Source organism: Amphiprion ocellaris, chromosome 22, assembly GCF_022539595.1.
Source record: "Amphiprion ocellaris isolate individual 3 ecotype Okinawa chromosome 22, ASM2253959v1, whole genome shotgun sequence".
In the NCBI taxonomy this organism is placed as follows: domain Eukaryota; kingdom Metazoa; phylum Chordata; class Actinopteri; family Pomacentridae; genus Amphiprion; species Amphiprion ocellaris.
Window position 1 is genome coordinate 25,521,875 of NC_072787.1, and position 20,881 is coordinate 25,542,755.

General features: G+C 38.5%; 1 protein-coding gene across 6 annotated transcripts in view; it reads right to left on the minus strand.

Annotated features, from left to right (window-relative positions):
• The window catches only part of LOC111565276 (dipeptidyl aminopeptidase-like protein 6), a 315,168-nt gene that overhangs the window by 83,117 nt on the left and 211,170 nt on the right, over window positions 1-20,881 (minus strand). For all 6 annotated transcript variants that reach the window (XM_055007119.1, XM_055007120.1, XM_055007121.1 and 3 more), the window contains one exon: window positions 8,370-8,468. In XM_055007119.1, the coding sequence (XP_054863094.1) occupies window positions 8,370-8,468 (99 nt within the window). The remainder of the gene's footprint in view (window positions 1-8,369; window positions 8,469-20,881) is intronic.

The following is a 20,881-nucleotide window of genomic DNA, read 5'->3' on the forward strand; positions in this document are numbered from 1 at the left end:
GGAGGAAAAAAAAGTGATTTCAGTGAATTACATGACCAGTAAACAATGCTACAAATCTGACCAGATGCTTGATGCCAATCTTTGGTACTTGACGTCACTGCACCAGTAACTTCAGGGGTTTGGTTTTTAGATGAGTTTTTGTACAATTTACTTTTGCAATCCAAACTTCAACACTGACATAGAAAGTTGAAAACTTCAGATAGAGAATTTCAACACACTGGGGCCTTTCCAGTGAAAGACAGACTCTTCTTCAGCTCCTGAGGCTGAGCTTTGGCTCACAAAAAGCTCCAATATAAAGACCTGCTTCTTCACCATTCATCAGTGAATCTTGGAATGTGAAAACTCAAGGTGAAGGTGTCAGAATGAGTTCAGCTTGGTCCCTATTTAAACTTCAGATCAAAAGCTTTTGTGAGAATTTTGCACGCCATGAACCTGCATCTGTTGCTGCTTAAAACCACATAATACACTAATCAACGTGAGAACCGTAAAAGCATGAATCCGTGTCGCCACGAGAAAGCGTCATTTAATGTTAGCGAGGTTATTAAGTTGGACACACTGTGACTGGAATTGCTGTTTTTTGATTTGTTGTTGCTCAAAAAAACCTCAAAGAAGACATGCAAGTCTTCAGAAGCTGCATCAACATTAGCAGCTAAAGAGCTAAGAGACTGATGAATTTGTCAAGAGATGGACTGAGGCACCCATATAATTCCAAAGCCTGCTTCTGCGTCTGATGTTTTTTTTCCCCCCTCTATTCCTCCATGGATATTCCAAACATTGAAGCACATCAGTCTATTTTACAGCTTGTTTCTGCCTAAAGACTAGTTGTTGTGCCACTTTTCTGCTGTTTTCTGAAGGCTGATGGAAGAATTTGAGCTTGTGCCAAGACGTCATCTCGGATTAAGCGTCAGACTTTGCTGCGGTAAAACTAGGCCATCTCAGAAGGGGATATTTGCACCTGCTGCTTCATATAATGTTAGCACTTCACCAAAGCTGATTGTCTGCGACACTGAATGAATGCCGGATAGTTACAGTGCGTATGAGGGCTAATTTGATGTGTCTCATTGGTAAGAAAAAGACCCATTGCACAACTCCATTAACAAATGACGTTCCCATCATTACTCATGTTGTGCCAGGGGAGCAGAGCTATGAAAAGTCAATAAGGGAGCGAGACAACTGGCTAATCTTCTCCAAAGTGAGTCCTTTACATAAACATTAGAGATGAGAGGTTGTGCATCATTCAGAAACAAGGTAATTCTCCGTCGTGCATGCATGACAGTGCACACACTGACAAAACAAACATCCCCGCGCTTCACTCGTATCTAAACTGCAGTCACAAGTCCCCCTCAAAGTCACGGCGATAACGCTCGAGCGTCGTCGCAAACGGTCGACTGCTTTACAAATGGCTCCCCTTGCACCATATTTAACAAACATCACAGAGACAAGAGGCATCCTGGAGTGGCAAACAAGAGGAACGTGGCCATTAAAATGGCAAGCAGCTGCTCCGAGCGCCTACATTGTCTCCCACAGGGCAGCTTCACCTTGGTAGTGTGAGAATGATGCTGTGTCTGTTTGATTCAGATGGAGTGGTAGAAAAAAACGGGCATATGTGAGATATCAGTGGTGTCTGCTAACTGTGCAATTACCAAACTAGGGAGACTTATAGTGACGGCTTGAGAGCACAATAAGAATACTGATGAAGAGTGCAGGGTAAAATAGTTCACAGACTTTGCAGGGCTCCAGACAAACTATTGGTTTCACAGGAAGAGTTTCCTGAAGACACTAGTGCTAAGATGGCAAAAGCATTGTTTCCAGCCAAGCTTTGGACACACCTTTATTTTTTTTTTTCCAATTAATGCAAATAATGGTTGTTTTAGCATATTTATATGGCTTCCACAGGTTGATACTTTACTTATGGTGGCTGAGACTGATGTGCATACAGAGAATTGTGTAGTTTAGAGGAGGAAGAGTGCCACCCAGGTTGTTTTCTGAGGCTATGTTTTACTGATGTTCCCTCAGTGTCAGATAGTCTGATTCACTGAATGTCTGTATGCTATTTCTGCCATGCATTTTCACATGGATCACATGATTCTGCATGTTATTAAAATCCTGTTTATTTCTAGAAATGACAACACCAATGTTCAAGCAGTCTGAAACTTTTAAGTTCTGACAAAGATTTGGATTGTGCAGTGAGGCTGGTCTGCTTGTGTTTTCGTTGAATTTGCCATTTCTGTTAATTGGCTCACTTCCAAGCATGCACGTGTTCCACCAAAACAACTCCTCCTGTCGCTATTTTGCAGAACCAATGTCACTGCATTCTGGGTTTAACAAGACGGTTCTGATCGGTTTAAAGAAATACAAGCAAGCCAGATCTTTGGGTTTTTTTTTTGCTTGTATTTTTTACTCCATAGCAGAAAGCCAATGAGGTGCAGTCAGACCATTCCCCGGCACTGACAGAACAGCTCTGGCCATGCAAGACTATCATCAGTCGAAGTTATCAGGTAGCTGTGCAGCTATAACAAGTGTGTGGCCAAAATCTACCTTGAAAAGACTGAAATAAGCGAAACCAAGTGTTTTTTTTTTTTTTTTTAATCTACCAGGGTTGAAATCAATGACCAATTAATCAAAATGTTCAACAGATTTTTGGTGGTACACTACTGTTCAAAATTTTGGGGTCACCCAGACAATTTCATGTTCTCCATGAAAACTCACACTTTCATTCATGTGTTAACATAATTGTACAAGAGTTTTCTAATCATCACTTAGCCTTTCAACACCATTAGCTAACACAATGTAGCATTAGAACACAGGAGTGATGGTTGCTGGAAATGTTCCTCTGTACCCCTATGGAGATATTCCATTAAAAATCAGCTGTTTCCAGCTAGAATAGTCATTTACCACATAAACAATGTCCAGACTGTATTCCTGATTCATTCAATGTTATCTTCATTGAAAAAAAAACAGCAATTAACAACAAAATAAGGATATTTCTAAGTGACCCCAAACTTTTGAATGGTAGTGTACATGCAACCAAGGTGATTCCACTCAGGAACCCTGGTTTGTATTCGATATATTGTACAACTCAAGGAAAATTAAGTTTTACTTTTACAGTTTTGCCCATTGTTTTATTGACTATGAGGGAAAACAGCAAGAAGACGTTTAAAAGTCCAACAGATTAGCCAGTTTAGGCTGAATTCCCTCAATTTTTAACAAGAACAGGCCATTGTTTACTACAGACATTTCAGATCATTCTGCTGTCTGCCTTTGTTAATGCAGTGTTCTGAAAAGTAACAGCACCATGGCACACCCACTGAGTTAGCACAGTAGAGACGACAACACAGAGAGCTCTAGCAAAACAAAACAAACAAAAAAAAAATGGGTTGCCCAGCAAAAAAAAAACAAAAACAATGCACCAAACTCAATTTTAACTGAAAGGCCTCATGTGGCAAAGCCCTGCACTGGTTAATCAAAAGCATTCATGGACATTGCAGGCAACCATCTTTGGAAAAACATCCTTTTTACAGTACTTGTTGGTTGCTGAACCTTAAAAAAAGTGATAACAGTCAAAGTTTCCACCCCTTCCTTGCAGTATTACAAACCTCTATGCATACACCACAATGCAAGCACCAAAGCACATCCTTGGATCTGTTCATTAAGAGCTGCTAACCTGGAGGTTTGATTTAAACCTGTATGATTGTTTTACTGCTTGTGTTTCATTCTCTGTCTGATTTCGGCTTTAAAAAAGTTTCTGCAAACCCAGATCTCGGCAATTAACTTGGCGAGTGCACTGACAGGAGTGATAGATAAGACCCAACTTAAATAAAGCCTCAAAATGATGATCCATTGGCTGCACAAGCTGGGATCACAATCTCTGCCACCTTAGCGAGAAGCAGATAAGAGCACCTAATGACGCTTAAGTACAGTGTATATTTGAGCTAATACTATTGGACAAGACATGAGGAAGCAATTCGGACTCATAAAAACAGCCTAATATATGATCATTAAGGATTCTCAAGGTTATATTCAGTCTATCCCAGGGGGAATTGATTGATAGATGGAGACAGCCTGGGATAGGGAAAACATAAAACGGAGCTAAATTAGGTTATAAAAAATTCAATGTGGGCTTCCAACCAGTGGAGCCATTATAACAAATCCTAGAGATAGCCCTGAAAGCACGCGAGCCTGCACCGGGTCGAGTAAAAATGACACACGGATGAAGACAAAATAATCATCTGACGGCTCTCTCTACCTCTTTTCCTCTCTGCTCTCTGTGAGCTGTATCTAATGATACACTAAAAATACATCGAGATCAAGAATGGTACTGTCAGCGGCACAAAGGCGAGGAGATGAGAGAGCGGATTGCTTTCCAAAGACAGGTCCTGTTTCTCTGTGACTGCTACTGCATGTATGGATTCTCATAGAGCTCTTTCCTCCTGCTCTACCTCTCATTTCTTAGCGCTTGTTAAATGAACCCTCTTTGGTTAATGGAAAACCTGGGATCAAGTACATAATAAGCCCATTTATTTTTCACCGATCATAATGTTGTAGCACTCAGTTTCTGCCAGAAATCCACTTCTAATCACAGCTTTGAACGCCGAAGAGCAGATGTTGGCTTCCAGATGTGTACAGTGCAACCGCAGTTTGAGATATTTATCAGTCAAGCGTGACAGATTTGTTTACAACCTCTGGGTCACAGCTAGTAAAGACGACAAATCAGCCACATGAGAGATGTGTCATCCTGAAGCACATATGGGGAACTGTAGATTAAAAAAAAAAAAAAGAAAGAAGAAAAACTATTAAAGCTGCAAGAATTGTTGGTCGGGTCCTCGCATGCTGGCTGGTCAGCAAATCCAAGCATGTCCACCAGGTGGTGATGCGATTGAGAGGGAAGTTCGGCCTAAGACCTTTTTGATGGCGACCTATCAAAACTGTCCACCAGGTGGTGCTATCACTGTGAATCTACATTGGCCTGTGAATGTCATCAAGACCGGAGTTTGATCCCACGTGTCAAGTTTGAAGCAGATTGGAGCATGTAGAGGCTTGTTAGACAGCACTTCCTGTTTCATGGCGACCCATCCACCAGGTGGCGCTCTCTCTGTGACTGTATTTTGGTCGATAGAATTCACCGGGGCTGGAGACTGATCACACATGTAAAGTTTCAGGCAGATTGGAGCATGTACAAGCTAGATATATAGCATTCCCTGTTTCATGGTGAATTGTTGAAACTCTGGGGGCCGCTATTTCCACGCCCTCTGACGTTTGTGGAGCATTTTGACAAGTTTGGATCACCCATGCCTGGTGTCTATCCTGGCCAAACTCTGCTGGGATAACCCTGTTTGAGTTTATAGCTTTCGAAAATGTGGAAAAATGGGTCCAAAATCGTCCAAAATATGACACGCAATTCAAAATGGCCGACTTCCTGTTGCGTTTTAGGTATGGTTGTCAATTACATTTTTGTGCATCTTGACGAGTTACATATGTTTACCAAATTTCATAGCTGTAGGTGACACATACTGGCCAAAATTTTGGCTCACACCTATGCAAGTCCCATAAAATATAATATTTTTCGCCAGTCCTGATGTGTGTGTCAATTTTCACACATTTTCGAGTATTTCTAGGCCACCAAATCTGAGATTGTTTTGTTGGGCTAGAAAAGAAAAAGAAACCCATACCACTCTGTGGTGCTCAGACCCCAATTAAGCTTGCCACATGAGAGCCAGAGAAAACTGTCTTTTTCCTTTTGCAAGTATAATATGGGTTTTCAGCTTTCTAATTACAGCCAATCACAGAGGAGGAAGGCTTTGCAATTTCAAGATATAAGCGGAGAGTTAACAGCTGGGCCCTTTTTTAGGAAGCCATCTTAGACATTGTGATTGGAGGAGACAGCTTCAACTGGGCACGAGCAGAAGACAGAATCCACCTCATTAATCCTGCAGCTCTGTCAGACACCTCACATCTCCGCTCTGTGATCGTTCTCTTCAATGCCAACACCGAGATGTGCCGGGCTGCGTCTTGTATTTTTTTTTTACCTTGATGCAAAGTAAAGTATATAATTTTCTCTCCTTGGTTCCCTGCGGCGGTGTCGGTGTTTATGCTGTCACTATTTTTAAAGAAAACAAGCGTTTGAAATTGGCGGTGATGAATTGTAACAAAGGCGACATCCGCACACTGTCACTGATCAAAGAAAAATGAGGGTTGTGGTTGCAGGTAATTGGGTAGCTATTGAAGCATATGGAATGAAATGTTTGGAGGAATGTCAGACGGCAAGGACACACACGCACACACACACACACACACACACACACACACACACACACAAATATACATCTGCTCACACAACAAACAACACTCATCAGCTTAGCAAATCAGACAGTTTAAACTGTGCTGTGATACATTCACAGTGTTTTTTCTGTCATTTGTTATAAAGACAAAAGCAGAAAAATGTCATTAGTCCTATTATTTCTTGTATAATAACTGAAGTCGAGCATCAATAGCCTTAATGGGTAAAACATTATTATTAATTCGAGTGTGCTGAACAGCTTGCGCAGTTAGAAATTGTTAAGCTGAACCTGAAATGCACTTTATCTTTTGTATTTATTTTTATGTAACTGTCTCTAGTATTTTTCGAGGTGTTTTGGAACTGCAAAGCAGCACAACGGTACTGATATTCAAACAAAACAGGCCTGATCAAGGTTTTGACTGAGATTTGTAATTACACACATCAGCAACAGACTAAATATTTGTACGTACAAACATACTGTGGACATAAGTGTTGGTCTATACTGGATTTCTTTTGACAGACTGTATAGAACATGATCTGATCTGTGCTGACAACCTTCTGCTCTGAATGCAGCAGCTGATGACAATAAACCCTTTGTGTGAGTCCTGTGTGTCAGTTTTAAATATAGAAATGCTGGTGCGAGGCTATACTAGAGAAAGAGAGAATTTTAATATGGATGGATTAATATGCATGGAACAGCCTTTTCAGTAATTATATTAATCCTCTGAACCACTAAAAGCCCAAACAGGTTTGATAAAAAATGCACCATTTATCCGAGCCAGAACCTGAAAGAAATTGGAAAGAATCTGCAGATTGTCAGGCGCTAATTGAACTAATCGTATGTGACGTGTAGCTCTGCAGAGAAACTTAACCATTTTTCAAAATCACTTTATCCTACATGCAATTTAAAAATTTTGCCAGAAAACAAGTTTGCAGGAACCATATTATTTAAAAAAAAAACTAAAATCCTGAGATCCTCGGTGCAACTGTCAAGTCATTATTGGTTCAGCTGCAACCAAAAGTCAAATGGCAACAACTCAGAGACTTCTCAGCTGAACTGCAGGACGTGTTTACACAGGGAAGATGGCAGAAAGCATGGAAACAAGCTTAAAATGAAAGCAGCAAAATATATACACAACCATTCAAAAGTTTGTGGTCACTTAGAAAAGTCCTTATTTTTGAAAGAAAAGCATTTTTTTCAATGAATATAATAACATTAAATTAATCAGAAATACAGTCTAGACATAGTTAATGTGGTAAATGACTATTCTAGCTGGAAACAGATGATGGAATTTCTACATGGGGGCACCAAAATATGACACATAATTCAAAATGGCTGACTTCCTGTTGTGTTTTAGGTATGGCTGTCAATTGCATTTTCGTACGTCTTGACGAGTTACATATGCCTACCAAATTTCATAGCTGTAGGTGACACATCCTGGTCATAGAGCCTGATTTAAATTTTCCAGGTGGTGCTATTGAGCCATTGATGTGTGTGTGCAAAATTTCACGTGTTTTTGAGTATTTTCAGGCCTTCAAAATTGCAATTCAAAAAACTTGAGAAAAAATAAAAAGAAGAAACCCATTGGTTTCAAGAGGGTCGTAAAAATGTAAGTTGTCTAAGCACTATATCAGACCAATGAACATCCAGTTACACAACAAAATGAGCTATTTCTCTGCCTACTTTGCCAACTGCAAGATCTGACTGAAGAAAATAATACTCTTGATCTGTGAGGTGGCTTTTAAGGTGCATCCAATATTAACAAGTTGCTCCATTTGCTCCATTTCACAGCTGCAATTAGTCTCGAGCTAATGGAGCTGCACTGTAGTTATTGTTTCAGTTATACAGACTGAGAAGTGTGAAAATATATACACTGTTGAAGGTGGATGTAGTGCAGCTGAGCATGGATGTGCTGAGGCTGTGCACAATTTAACCTCTTTTTGCTTTCTGAAGTTCAAAGAATGAAGAGACAGACACTGGCAGTAAATTTAAAATCATCACTCAATCAATAAACTTTAGGTGATGTAAATAACCATTTTTAAAACCATAGTTTGGATCTTGTTTCATCTCATGTTAAAGAGCAACACTTACTGCTGATCCACTTGGCGTTTGGGTCGTGAACCTTGAAGTCTTTTCTAAACAGGTCTCCAACCGTCACCTTGCCCTTGAGAGCCAGACGGTCGTCTTCACCTGCAGAGGAAGCAACCGCAGAGTCAATAAACAAGAATCCACATGCATACATGAGCTCAGCAATAGAAAAACATAGCAAGCACTCGCAGGCATTACTAGCCTTCCGCAAACAACTTAGAAGTTTTTATATATATATATATATATATATATATATATATATATATATATATATATATATATATATATATATATATATATATATATATATATATATATATATAAAAATAAAACGACATATATATTAACGACAATAGAAATATTTTATTGATCCCCAAGGGAAAATTCTGTTATTTCACTAGCAAGTAGAAAGAGTAAAGTGAACAACTGAAAAATATAAAATTATAACAGAAATAGAAATCTGAAACAAAAATATACTCATGTACTTAATTGAAAAATGTGTCACCGAGTGTCAAATTCTATAAATACATATGAAAATGTGCCGTTTCAGTAAATTAATGCATGCTGAATAAGGTAGCAGGTGCAAAAGTGCAGATATTTTCCATGTATTTAAATGCAACAGTGAGTAAATTATCAGTGATTATGTTTATTGTCCACATGTTTCTTGACACAACCAGCTTTTTCGGGGCATTTTTGTGCAGGTAGAGACATGAAACTTCCTTCCTGCATCTGGAACTAACACTGTGGTTGTGTGTAGCTCTCATTGCAGTCTGGAGGATTATTTTCCCAGAGATATGATGGGATGTCTAATCCAGAATGTGTGAGACTGATCGCTGTTGTGGTTTTCTTCATTGCTCGCAGTATCTTTGGTTCCACCAGCAGCTGCTGGTAGCAGCAGGACAAACGGTCACAGACCAGTCAGAGATTCAGCTCGACCAAAAGGCAAACTGTGAGCTTCACTCGTGTTTGCAGACTTCTAAATTAGTCAGCTCTCTCCATCCTCACCGTTTGTTTCCCATGTGGCCTGTAAAACGTAGTGTCAGTTTGTGTTGGACTCCTGAGATCAGACTTGACACCAGCTGATCTTCTTGCATTAACTTCTGTCACGGACAAGAACACTGTGACAAATTCAGCTGTAAAATTACAGTCTAATACCGGTTCCTGCTACATACTGTAACTAGAACAGCACTCAGAGAGCACAGCACACCTCCAAAGGTGTTTATTCCCCCACATAGCACTGTCAGAAATGCAGCATTTGTCTATTAGTTATTGATGATCAGAAACCATGATAAAAAAGTTTGGGGTCACCCAGACAATTTCATGTTTTCCATGAAAACTCACACTTTTATCCATGTACTAACATAACTGCACAAGGGTTTTTTTCTAATCATCAGTGAGCCTTTCAACACCATTAGCTAACACAATGTAGCATTAGAACACAGGAGTGATGGTTCCTGGAAATGTTCCTCTGTACCTCTATGGAGATATTCCATTAAAAATCAGCCGTTTCCAGCTAGAATAATCATTTACCACATTAACAATGTCTAGACTGGATTTATGATTCATTTAATGTTATCTTCATTGAAAAAACAGCCTTTCTTTCAAAAATCAGGACATTTCTAAGTGACCCCAAACTTTTGACCAGTAGCATATGTAATGTCAAAGTAAACCAAGTGACTGTAGCTTATCTGGCAATAGACTACATCAAAATTACATAGATAAGATATACCAGATATCCTGAGATAGATGCAAAGATGTATAAAATATTCACAGTAAAGCAGAGAAAAGTAAAACAGAACAGGCAGCTACAGCAAAAACTTTCTCCAAATAAGGTGCTTTCACTTCAGAGAATGACAGCGAATGTGTTCTTCTACCATTAGACAGATCAAGTGTGACAACGGGTGACATTTTACGGATTCAAAACAAGCCTTCACATTACAAGCCTCAGCCTGTAGAAACTTTAGCGAAACAAATACGACTACAAAGAAAAGAAATGAAATAAAGAAACCGAGGCAGAGATAAGACTGATTTTCTTTGTACTTCTGAACAACAAAAGCTGAGAGAATATATAATGTCCTTTTTGACACGTTTTGATCTCAAACGCCATCCAAACAACTTTTTCCTCCCGGCAAGTGTTCACCTTTCACAGAATAAAGAACTTATCGGAGACAGAAAAAAGACGCGAGGATGATAACAACAAAGCTGAGCATCATCTTAACTCCCTCCGGCCTTTGATGAAGACTCGCTTCTGATCATTGGACCAGATGCGCATATTTCCAGCAGATGCCTCCTGCGATTCATTTCAGCTTAATTTCATCCATCAATGCTCATCATGTCATCTGCAGCTCCATAATATGAATCATTTCACATCCATACGCTCGGTGGGAGGATCAAAAGTAGGAAAAAAAAAAGCAATATATATCGAACGCCTTTTTCAACTTAGAGTGTTCTCAAGCTGAAGTTTCATCAAAAGTGGCTCCAAAAATGGCTTCTGTCTCCTGCACAAGGACCCTTGATGGACACATTGGTTGCCATGGGGATGAGAGATGTGATATTTTGGCTGCAGGACTGTCTTTCTAATGTGTGATGTTTAATACTGCTGCTGAGCCTGTCTATGTTGGTGATGCGGCTGTCATTTTTGTTCAGAGGTAACATTTTAGTCTGCAAGTATCTTTTCTTAGGTCACTGCGCTCTTTCTCAAACTGTGTTCGGGGCTAAAAGCTGCACAAGATGCTGTAGGCTGTGATTGCAAAGACAAACAGGAGAAACCATGACGACAAAAGACATTTAACTGTATTTCTAAGGTGCATCTGTTCATAAAAAATTACTTTTTATGACAAAAAAATGAGCAGCTGCTTTAGAAGAATGAGCATGTGCAGCTATAATTGTCTATTAAAACCCAAAATAACAAGAAAAAAAAGCTTTGAACTGAGTCTGAAGATCCAAATGACTTCCTGTTTGATGGTAAACAAAACTCTGTTTCTTTACCTGGCAGTGAAACATAATTCCATCTCCGCTTGGTTAGTGCTTTTCCCGTATTTCATGTAAGTATAGCTCTGTATCTCCAATATGCATGTTCAGAGATACTGCATTCATAATGTCACTGCCTAATGTGTTTGAGAAGCAGTTTGCTTTAACATGATACATTTAAGTGCTTCCCAACTCTGATATCAGCGATTCAGGAAGCATTTCCATAAATTACGGAGCTTCTTGCATTAAACGCCAGAGAGGGAGACTTATACATAAAAAAGAACATCCATTACTTCCAAGACCCGAGCAAACGAGTTACCACAAAGCTGATTAAAGCTATCGACAGCAGGGAAATGTCTCCGTAATTCATCGTAGGTTTAAATCTGGTCTCTGGAGCAACTTTTCCTGCACTTCTACAGTCTTTCGTTTCGAGACGGCGCCACCTACCACTACACTGTAAAAAAATGTTTGTACATTTTACAGTGAAAAACGTTCAAACTATGACGGTGAAAATCTGTAAACTCTAAAACAGTTTGATGCAGTTTATATGACATGGAATCACCATAAATGGGGTAATCAGGAGAAAATGGTGTTTTTTTAGATTGTTTTTCTCTTGAAAAAATACATTTCCCAAGTCCTGCACAGTTTTTAATGGAAAAATGCCATAATATGTAGAACAATACTATAATTTCAAGTTAGTTATGGAAAAGAGTACAGTTTTCTCAGTTAAATGTACATATTGTTGTGCTGACCATGGAAACATACTGCAATATTTATAACAAGCAACAAGGCAATTTCTGCATTTATTACATGTAAAAAAAAAAAAAAAAAAAAATACAGTTTGTACCGGTCAAATTTATGTACTTATGTTAATAATAGACATGTGCTTTAATGTTTATGTTAGCTTTAATCACAGTTTTTGCTAAAAATACATATATTTAATGATAAATCCACTAACTGTTGTGCTGATAATGGAAAAATGCTGTAATATTTACAATAATTTACACAAGCTTTATTTTATATGGTATTTTCATGTAAATATTAAAATTTTTAAAGTTTTTTTAATAGTAAAATATGGAATGAAGCACGTTTAACCCTAAAATCAACAATATCAAAAACATTTCTTTTCCGTAAATGTAGAAAATGTTTTACTGTAATTTTACAGTAGCATTCTGGCAACCATAACTGCCGGAATTTTACCGTACAAACAGCTATTTTTTTTTGTTTTTTTTAACTGCGTGACTTTTGGTTTGAAGGTTGATTCTACCTAAATGCTACTCAGAATTTCAAATTAATTTCACACAAAGTACTTCATGATGTCTTAGATTCAAAGGATATTTCAGCCTAAACACTACTTGTAGTTTCAACGCTTTATTCCACCCAAATTGCACTTTTTAACAAGTTATTGATTTCACGGTTTATTCAAGACAAAATACTATTTTATGCCCAAGTACTTTTAATTTTAAAGGTTTATTCAATTCACATAATAGTCTTTAAGTAGTTAGGGTTTCAAATGTTTATTCTAAAATAATACTTTTGTTAGTTGGGCTCCATTAAATAACAGGGTGTCATCAGCTAAAATATGACGGTTTGTGGTGCCAAATGATGATTGGAAACAATTTGTTTCTCACACTGTGGGACAAAATAAACTTTTTTTTACATTCAGCATTCATGCTATGATTGTCATTCATGTGGACCTGAAATTAGGTCTTTGTGAGTCATCCACTCAGTAGGTAACGCGCAGGAGTATGGTGGAGCATGTGGTGGATTCATATAAGAAAAGTGTCTGACGCTCCAAAAAAAAGCAGTTTTGACCAAAGGCGGCAGTCTATAAAAGGCATATGTATGCGCATGTGACAAAGTGTAATTCCTCTCAATGCCAGAAGGAGGAGACAAAAGTTTCACATTGCAAGTTTAAGTTTTAAGACACTAAAGCATCCTAGAAGTGCATACATTTTCATTATGGATCCGATATCATGGCAGCATGTCCGTACTGTTTCTATAATCATGCAGTCATTGCAATGGTTTGATAAATGAATAAAAACCAAACACTCTTCATTGTGATTAATTACCTGCAGAGCCTCAAAACAGCTTGAGTGAATACCACAGTGACATTACGTGGGAGTAAAGAGTCTTGGACAACTTGAAAAGCTGTGGTAAAGTTTAACTTGGAGTCCAAAGCCAGATTAGTGACTTTATTAGGCTGTCCTTTAAGCCAAATGCTAATATCACTATCCAAACAATCTCACAAAGTTCACTAAATACACCTGATATCATTTATCTTGCAGGTATTTGCAAACCAAAATATAAGACCAATTAAAATTTGACCTTCAGATGGCATTAAATGAAAAATTAAAGAGCCAAAAACCACATTAGATTTCATTCAAAGCATTAATGAATAAACCGAATTAATCTATCCAATAATTGGTGAGGGATTTTACCAATAAGAAAAAGAAGTCTGCCTTATCGTGGTACAAACCTGTCATTTTGTGTCTCGTTAATGTCGTTTTGTGTCTCACTTCCGTCATTTTATATTGTTTTGTCGACTTTGTGTGTCACTTTTGTCATGTTGTGTTCAGTTTTGTGTCTCATTTGTGCTGTTTTTGTCTGATTTTTCCTTTGTGTCTCCTTTCTGTCATTCTGTGTCTCATTTTTGTCACGTAAGTCATTTTATATTTTGTGTCTGGTTTTTGTCTCATTTGTGCCAATTTTTTTTATTCAGTTCACAGGATCCATTGTTTTACATTCATTTTGTGGACTGCAAAAAGGAGAAGCAACATAAAATTCTCATTTTTCTTTTGTGTTATGGTTGTGATGTTTTGTTTGTGGCTCCTTTCTGTAATTCTACCTCATCGAAAAGTCAGGTGACTTTAGGATGAACTGTGCATACATGGCCAAGTGTGATGTGTTTGGAGTTAATGGCATAAAAATGTAACCACGATTGGGTGTTCGAAACAATTCCACAGGCTTTAGAGATGATTTTATGTATCAGCAGTGAAGGAAAACCCATTATCCAACATGTCATATCATGTATTTGCAAACCGCTAAGGCTTAAGGCAGATCAGCTCATGATCAAACCAGGGATTAACATCAGCAACACACAGCAGTGATGGACACACTATAGACACAAGAGGTTCTTCTAAATGCTCCAGCACCATAAAACCACAAAGAAGAGCTTCAAATGTTTTCTCAGCAGGCGTAACGGTCACCACGTCCCCTAATTTTAATCTGACACATGCTTTGATCTGTGACTTGCGGAGAAATCATTGCTAAAGAGCAGATGGACGGAATAAGGGGAGGTTCAGACAGAAGCCTGCAAAACGAAATGACACAAAACATCTTCCTCTTGTGATGAGAACATCATCACATTAGACACTGCTGGAAAAAACCAAAACTGTTTAATATCAGCTGTTGGATCAGCGTGAGATCTCAACAACTGCATGTTTTAGATCATATGTCAGAGAAACAAGATTGCAGACAACCAAATGTCTACAGAGAATCTAAAACATTTACAGCACAGCAAGGTGAAAAATCTATCCATGATCCAATTTTGAAACCTATACTTACACTATATCAGTGTTCAGCTCAAAGAGTGTACATTAAAATGCAAGTACAGCTCTAAATGTTATTGGTAATAAAATGCTTCATAAAACATACTCAAAATAAGCGAAAAATAACCAACATATTGCATTTTAGAAACATAAACGAGAATCATTTTAGTAGCTGCTAACTGTAAATATTCAGAACTTTGCTTAAGATCTTAATAAATAATGGAAACAGATGATCTTTGCTGCTCTTAAGTAACTTTCTAATAAAAGATCAACTTCTTCAGTGTTTTTCATGTTTATTTTGGGGAAAAAAACTAGTTTCTTTTGAAACTCTTCAACTTCTCTGCAATTCAAAGGGTTTCATATGCATCAAAGGATCCATAACTGGCTTAATGAGGCATTCGCCGTCTGTACTTAGACTTCTTCAGACCAGACCTCGCGCTACGGTCGGCCTCACTCCATTTCGTTTACTGAGCTTACAGCGCTCTGGGAGGATGCAACGGTGAAGCCCTAAGAGTGCGAGAAGAAGCCGAGGTACGCAACAACGTGGCTGGAAAGCAAAAGTCCGACAAACCGAGGCTGGCTGCTGAGGAGTTTCTAGCCAAATCAACGCCACAGCTACTCTAGGAGTTGGGAATCCTTGGAAAGGCCGGCTGATAACTAGTCAAAAACCTCTCCAAAGCTGCTCAGGATGGTAGTCAGTGGCTCTCAATGGAGAGAAAAGACTCCCTGAATGAAATCCATCTAAAGCAGATACTTGGATTCAATGTTGAATCCAATGGAACACTCCATTAAAAAGGAAGATGGAGACAGTTTGACAACCCAGAAGATGCCACCACTCATTTGGTGATCCAGCAGCGTGTCTCAGGAGTGTAATTAAAGGACACTAACAGCTAATTCTACTACAACCTACTGAGAACTTTGAGGTATAAGACTGCATTGTGATTGGGATCAGTCTCATGGGACCCATAACAACAAGTCAAGTCAACAAATGAAGCTAAAAATAAGATTAAAACAGGTTTTTACTCTACAAGTGCACAGAAAGTAACTCAGTGTACCTATTCCCACCACTTAATTAGCCGTATTGTTGCAAGATTAAAAAAAATCTAATTTACTGATTTAGATAAGCCTTTTAAGTCAACATTTTTTTAATGGGTTGAGTTGATGTAATGATGTTGGTAATTGTGTGTAATTTAAACTCAGATTCCTGTGTAAGTTGATTTAAAAATAAATTCAGATTAAAGTAACTTAATGAAATTGGCTTGATAACCTAATTTTGCTTCATCTTGAGTTCAGGATTTCAAGTAGTAAACATATCAAGACAATTTCAGATGGTTAAGACTGGCAGTTATAAAGAGAAGTGGAAAAGTTAATTCCCCTGAATCAATGCAGTTTGTTGGTTTGGTGTAATTTCATTATAAATTCCCATAGCTTGAAAAGATTGGTAAAAATTGTTGCATTAATTCATTTTGCTGGGCCCAAACACAATTTGTAGAGAGGAAGTTCAATCCTTGAAAACATTTCTCAGTTGTTTCTGATAAAGAAGGAAAAAATGAAGAATTGTTTGCAACAAATGAGCAAAGTATTTCTCTACAACTTGCACAAATCTGGTACTTCTGGTTCAAGGAGACATACCTGCTCCATTCTCTGCAGTCAAAGTAAATTCATCTCCAAAGAAAAAGCAATTCTTCCTGCATGAAATGTGCACTGATCTGTTGTATAAAAGCTCATTCTTGTGAATGCTGTTGTAAATTGCAGGGGTTTGTTTTGTTTCTGATGTGATATTAGCTCAGGACAGAATTAATTGATGTATTTGTCATGCTTCCTCTGGGTTGTCACCTTAAGCAAATGTTTGTTGCGATACTTTTTGTACTTTAATTCCTTTCGAAGAGGCTTTTGGACCATGGTAATGTCCAACTTTTAATTCATCATCCAGAAGATTTGAAATCCTATTCAACCAGTTTTCCAATGACAACTACACACCTGGTTTAGCCTATGCTACTGTTTCACTTTGTACTATGGAAATGTGTCATCCTCAAGCTGTGATTTAAACCCAAGGGAACTCTTCGCACATCTATTACATGAGGCGGGTACAAACAGATTCCCACACACTGTCTAACTTCCAATGATAAATTTATTAGTGCAACCAACTCCGCATACCCCTGGGAGGTATGAAACACCAAAAGAGAAGAAAGGAGACAACTAAAAATATTATTTATATAGAACAGGAGTCAACAGTAATGCATTACCGAGCTGAAAACAACTGCATTTTGTGAGAAATTGCACAGAGAATCCTGCTTCTACTGAATGTAACTGGAATTTTGCGGCGTTGTTATCGGCAGGTATGCATTTCATTATTACTACACAGGAAAGTAGTGCGATTTCCTTTCAAGACTGAAGAAAATACAAAATCGGAGGGATTTTATATTGTACAGGAGTGAATGGTGAAAATGCTTGTGTGCAGTGATTGACTGAAAAGAAAACAGTCCAACACAGAGAACTATCTTGAACCATCTACTTCTTCTGCAGACTGCAACTGCAATTTTTCTACAATATGCACAATGTCATGATGGTTCTCCACTATTCTTCAGGTTTTAATAATGCATTGGACGCTTCTTAACCTGATGTTAGTAGCTTCAGAAATCTCCTTAGCTGTTTTCTTTGCTTGATGCGGGTCAATAATTTGACCCTTCTGAGACAGATTAACATCTTTTCCATGACCACAGAATATGTCTTCCTACATGGTTGTTGAAGAGATGAGAAGCTCCTCACTGCATCAGCTAGAGTTAAATAAGTTGTTGCAGCTGAAATGTACTCATCACTGCAGTAATTATCCAATGGAAGGCTCTTACCTATTTGCTTAGTTAAATCCAAGTGGGAATTTTTCTTTTTTGGACAGGCAGTGTACAAAAGAAACACAAAGGGACGTAAGAAGAGGACAAAGTTGACCAGATACATTGTAAATTAAATAAATCTGAGTTGGAAGAAAATAGAGTAAAAAAAAATCCAGTTCAAGAGGTGAAATATGAACAATATTTCTAAAGAAGAACATGAGAGGAAAGTTTGCCAGCCTGGATTTGCTCAAATAGAATTCACTTGCTGGTGTTCGGATTGAAAATGGAAGCTTTGCCATCCGAGATGCTCTTCATAGCATCCATTCTATGCATCCACTTCTTTTCAAAAAAGACAGTTGCAAGCCTCCACCAATCCTCTCTGCGTAATGGTGATATGTCACCTTGCTTTGTGGTGGAAATCTGGTCCCCCATTCATCCACTGAGAGTCTATATCAGATCAGCAGTGTCTGAGAAAATGTCTTTGACACACAGATGAGCAAAGAAAGCTTTTTTCTTTTTTTCTCTTCTTCTTCGCCCTGGCAAGTAAACAAAAATATGACTTCCCATTTTCCACCACTCAAAGGGAGTTTATATTGCAACAGCACAACAATGACTTGCATCATTCTCCAAACTTGTACATCAGCCGGGTGTGCGGCATATTGTGCCGAACAGATGGACCGACGCCGGCTGAGCCTCAGTTCCGCCCAGATTTCATCATGGGGGGCAAAAACACCTTTGAAGGCATCTGCTTGGTGCATCGGTTGAGTTTTGAGTGTGATTATCAGAGTTGCCAGACTGTATAGGCTGCGGGGAAGCATAATAGTGCACATAAGTTGCAGCCTCCTGTCAGATGGCGAGGTTTAGAGGGGATAAATGCTGAATTCATAATGAGTTATGTTTGCTCGATTTATGGAACGGATAGGGAAGCAGTCGCTTTAAAGATGAAGTCATACATGTGAAAGTTTACGTTCAAATTTACATTTTTATATGTGGGGCAATCCCTTAAAGGCAAATCCATTTTCTGTATTTAAGTATGTCTTTATCTCATCCTCACAGAGTGCTGTGATCGCTGGCAAAATGTTGAATTAGTCTGGGAAAAAAAAGACAAAAAGAAAAGAGAGAGAACCACCAGCCCCAGCAGGGTCAGTTAAAATGAGCAGTTTATATGCTAATGTACAACCTCTTTTCAGTACAATGCAGAGGGAGCTTCGATCGAACGCTGAAGCTGGAGTTTTGGAAATTTAAGCATATTTTATGCGGCTGAACCAAATACAGGAAGTTTTCGGTGCCGACAACAAAATTAAAGCTAATTGTAGTCTGGTTTTTCAAGTGAAACTAGAGATTCGACACCTGGAAAGGAGACTGAACAAAAGAGTGGTTTTACATGAAACTTGTAGCCTTGTTATGTCATTTTCTCATCCTTAATTCATTCCCGGATCTGAGGTTTGCTGATGGGGAAATCAAATCTGGTAAGATGGCCTGAAGTGGCTGGAAGTATGGCTCAGTATATGTCGATTTATTGCAATAGGGAATATTTTTTGAGGAAGTGCGGTTTTATATTGTGTTGTTTTTACTTTTGTTTTGGTTTGTTCCAGATGCCAATGCAATGTAAAGTCAGTAAAATGAGATTTATCACCCGGTCACAGCTCCCCGTAGCTCTAACTGAGTGTGTCAGCATCTTTCAGCTCATTGTTTCAGCCTTACAGTCTGCAACTTTACTGTTTTGGTGGAGTCTCACAGCTACCATAGTGGGGTTTTCATCCACTGCAGACAGCTGTTTTCAGTGGGAAAAAAACAAACAAAAAAAAGTTCTGACAAAGTTCTTTCCACTTCCCCCAAGTGGCCACAAAAAAAATCCCATACTGCAGGTTTTAACTTAGTTTGGAGAAGTATAAATGTGCCAGTAGTAGAAGTTGGACCAGAAACAGGGATTCTGTGTTTTCTTCTTATCTAAGTTTCCGATCACCACCAACAGTGTTCAAAAGTGCTCTTTACTCTTTGATGAAATAAAGAATCGATGTACAAGTGAAACTAAAAGCCCAACACTGGTAAGACATGTTTTGCTACTCATAAAATAAGCCGAATGCTTAATGCAGCAGAATTCTGGCAGCCAGGAACCAAAGTGTATTATTAACAGTTGCACTAAGTCATTAAGGTAGTTGTACTCACGGACATGGACAATGTTTGGCTGCTTCACCAACCATGGACAGATTTATAATGGGATTCCAGCATTTTCAGACTTGATATGTTTACATTTCACCACTTAAAATGCAAAGTCATAAACTAAGGCTCAGTCTCTTCCTAGCAATTTAGTAGATTACTAAAAAACCTGTGCATAAGATGAGCTGATTTTCATTCGAGATCATAGGTCTGGAACGACTGGTGATAACAAAATGACATTTAATCAGCTTGCTTGTAACTTTTCAGCAACACATATTCAAGTTCAAACCAGTGCCATATTTAATAATGGGAGAAACAACTGTTTACCTGCAATCACAAAGATGTAAGCTGCTATAAAGTTCACTGACGTAACTCCAGTCCCATAACACAATCAAACCTTTTGTGTTGTCTCAATAATGTTGTCCTGACAGGTCTGATGGAGTTCAGGATTCATCCAGAGAAGTTTAACAGAGAGTATTCCTCTGTATAAACCTGAAATCTGATGTTTTAGATGTGTAGAAGAACACAGAACACTGTTTACCACCAGATCTTGTGTTCATAAGGCTCTTGTTGCTGTGCTATGTGTGTAAATGCACACATCAGCGTCGATTTAAAGAGGCTGTGTGATGCCACAGGAATGTCAAAGGAAAGAATCAACAAACAGGATTTCAGTTGTTTCTTCAAAATCTGGAATTTTAGCACAAAAACAGTAAAATCTGAACAACTTCATAGTTTTTGACATTTCAGATCTGCCTGAGTCACATTAAATAGCTGTATTTCTGCCGACATGTACACATTTTATATAACAGATGCCTGTGGGAGGCGTAGTGCAACCTGGACACAAGGCGGGGCCTAATCAACCCCCGCTGGGTCGCCTGGGCGACGGTGTGTGATGTTGAAAAACCCGAATCACCCGATGATCCCCAGGAAACATCACAGACGATGCATCCTGGTGCATCAACATCACGAACTGTATGTTAAAAGAGAAGTAAAAGAGCAGACA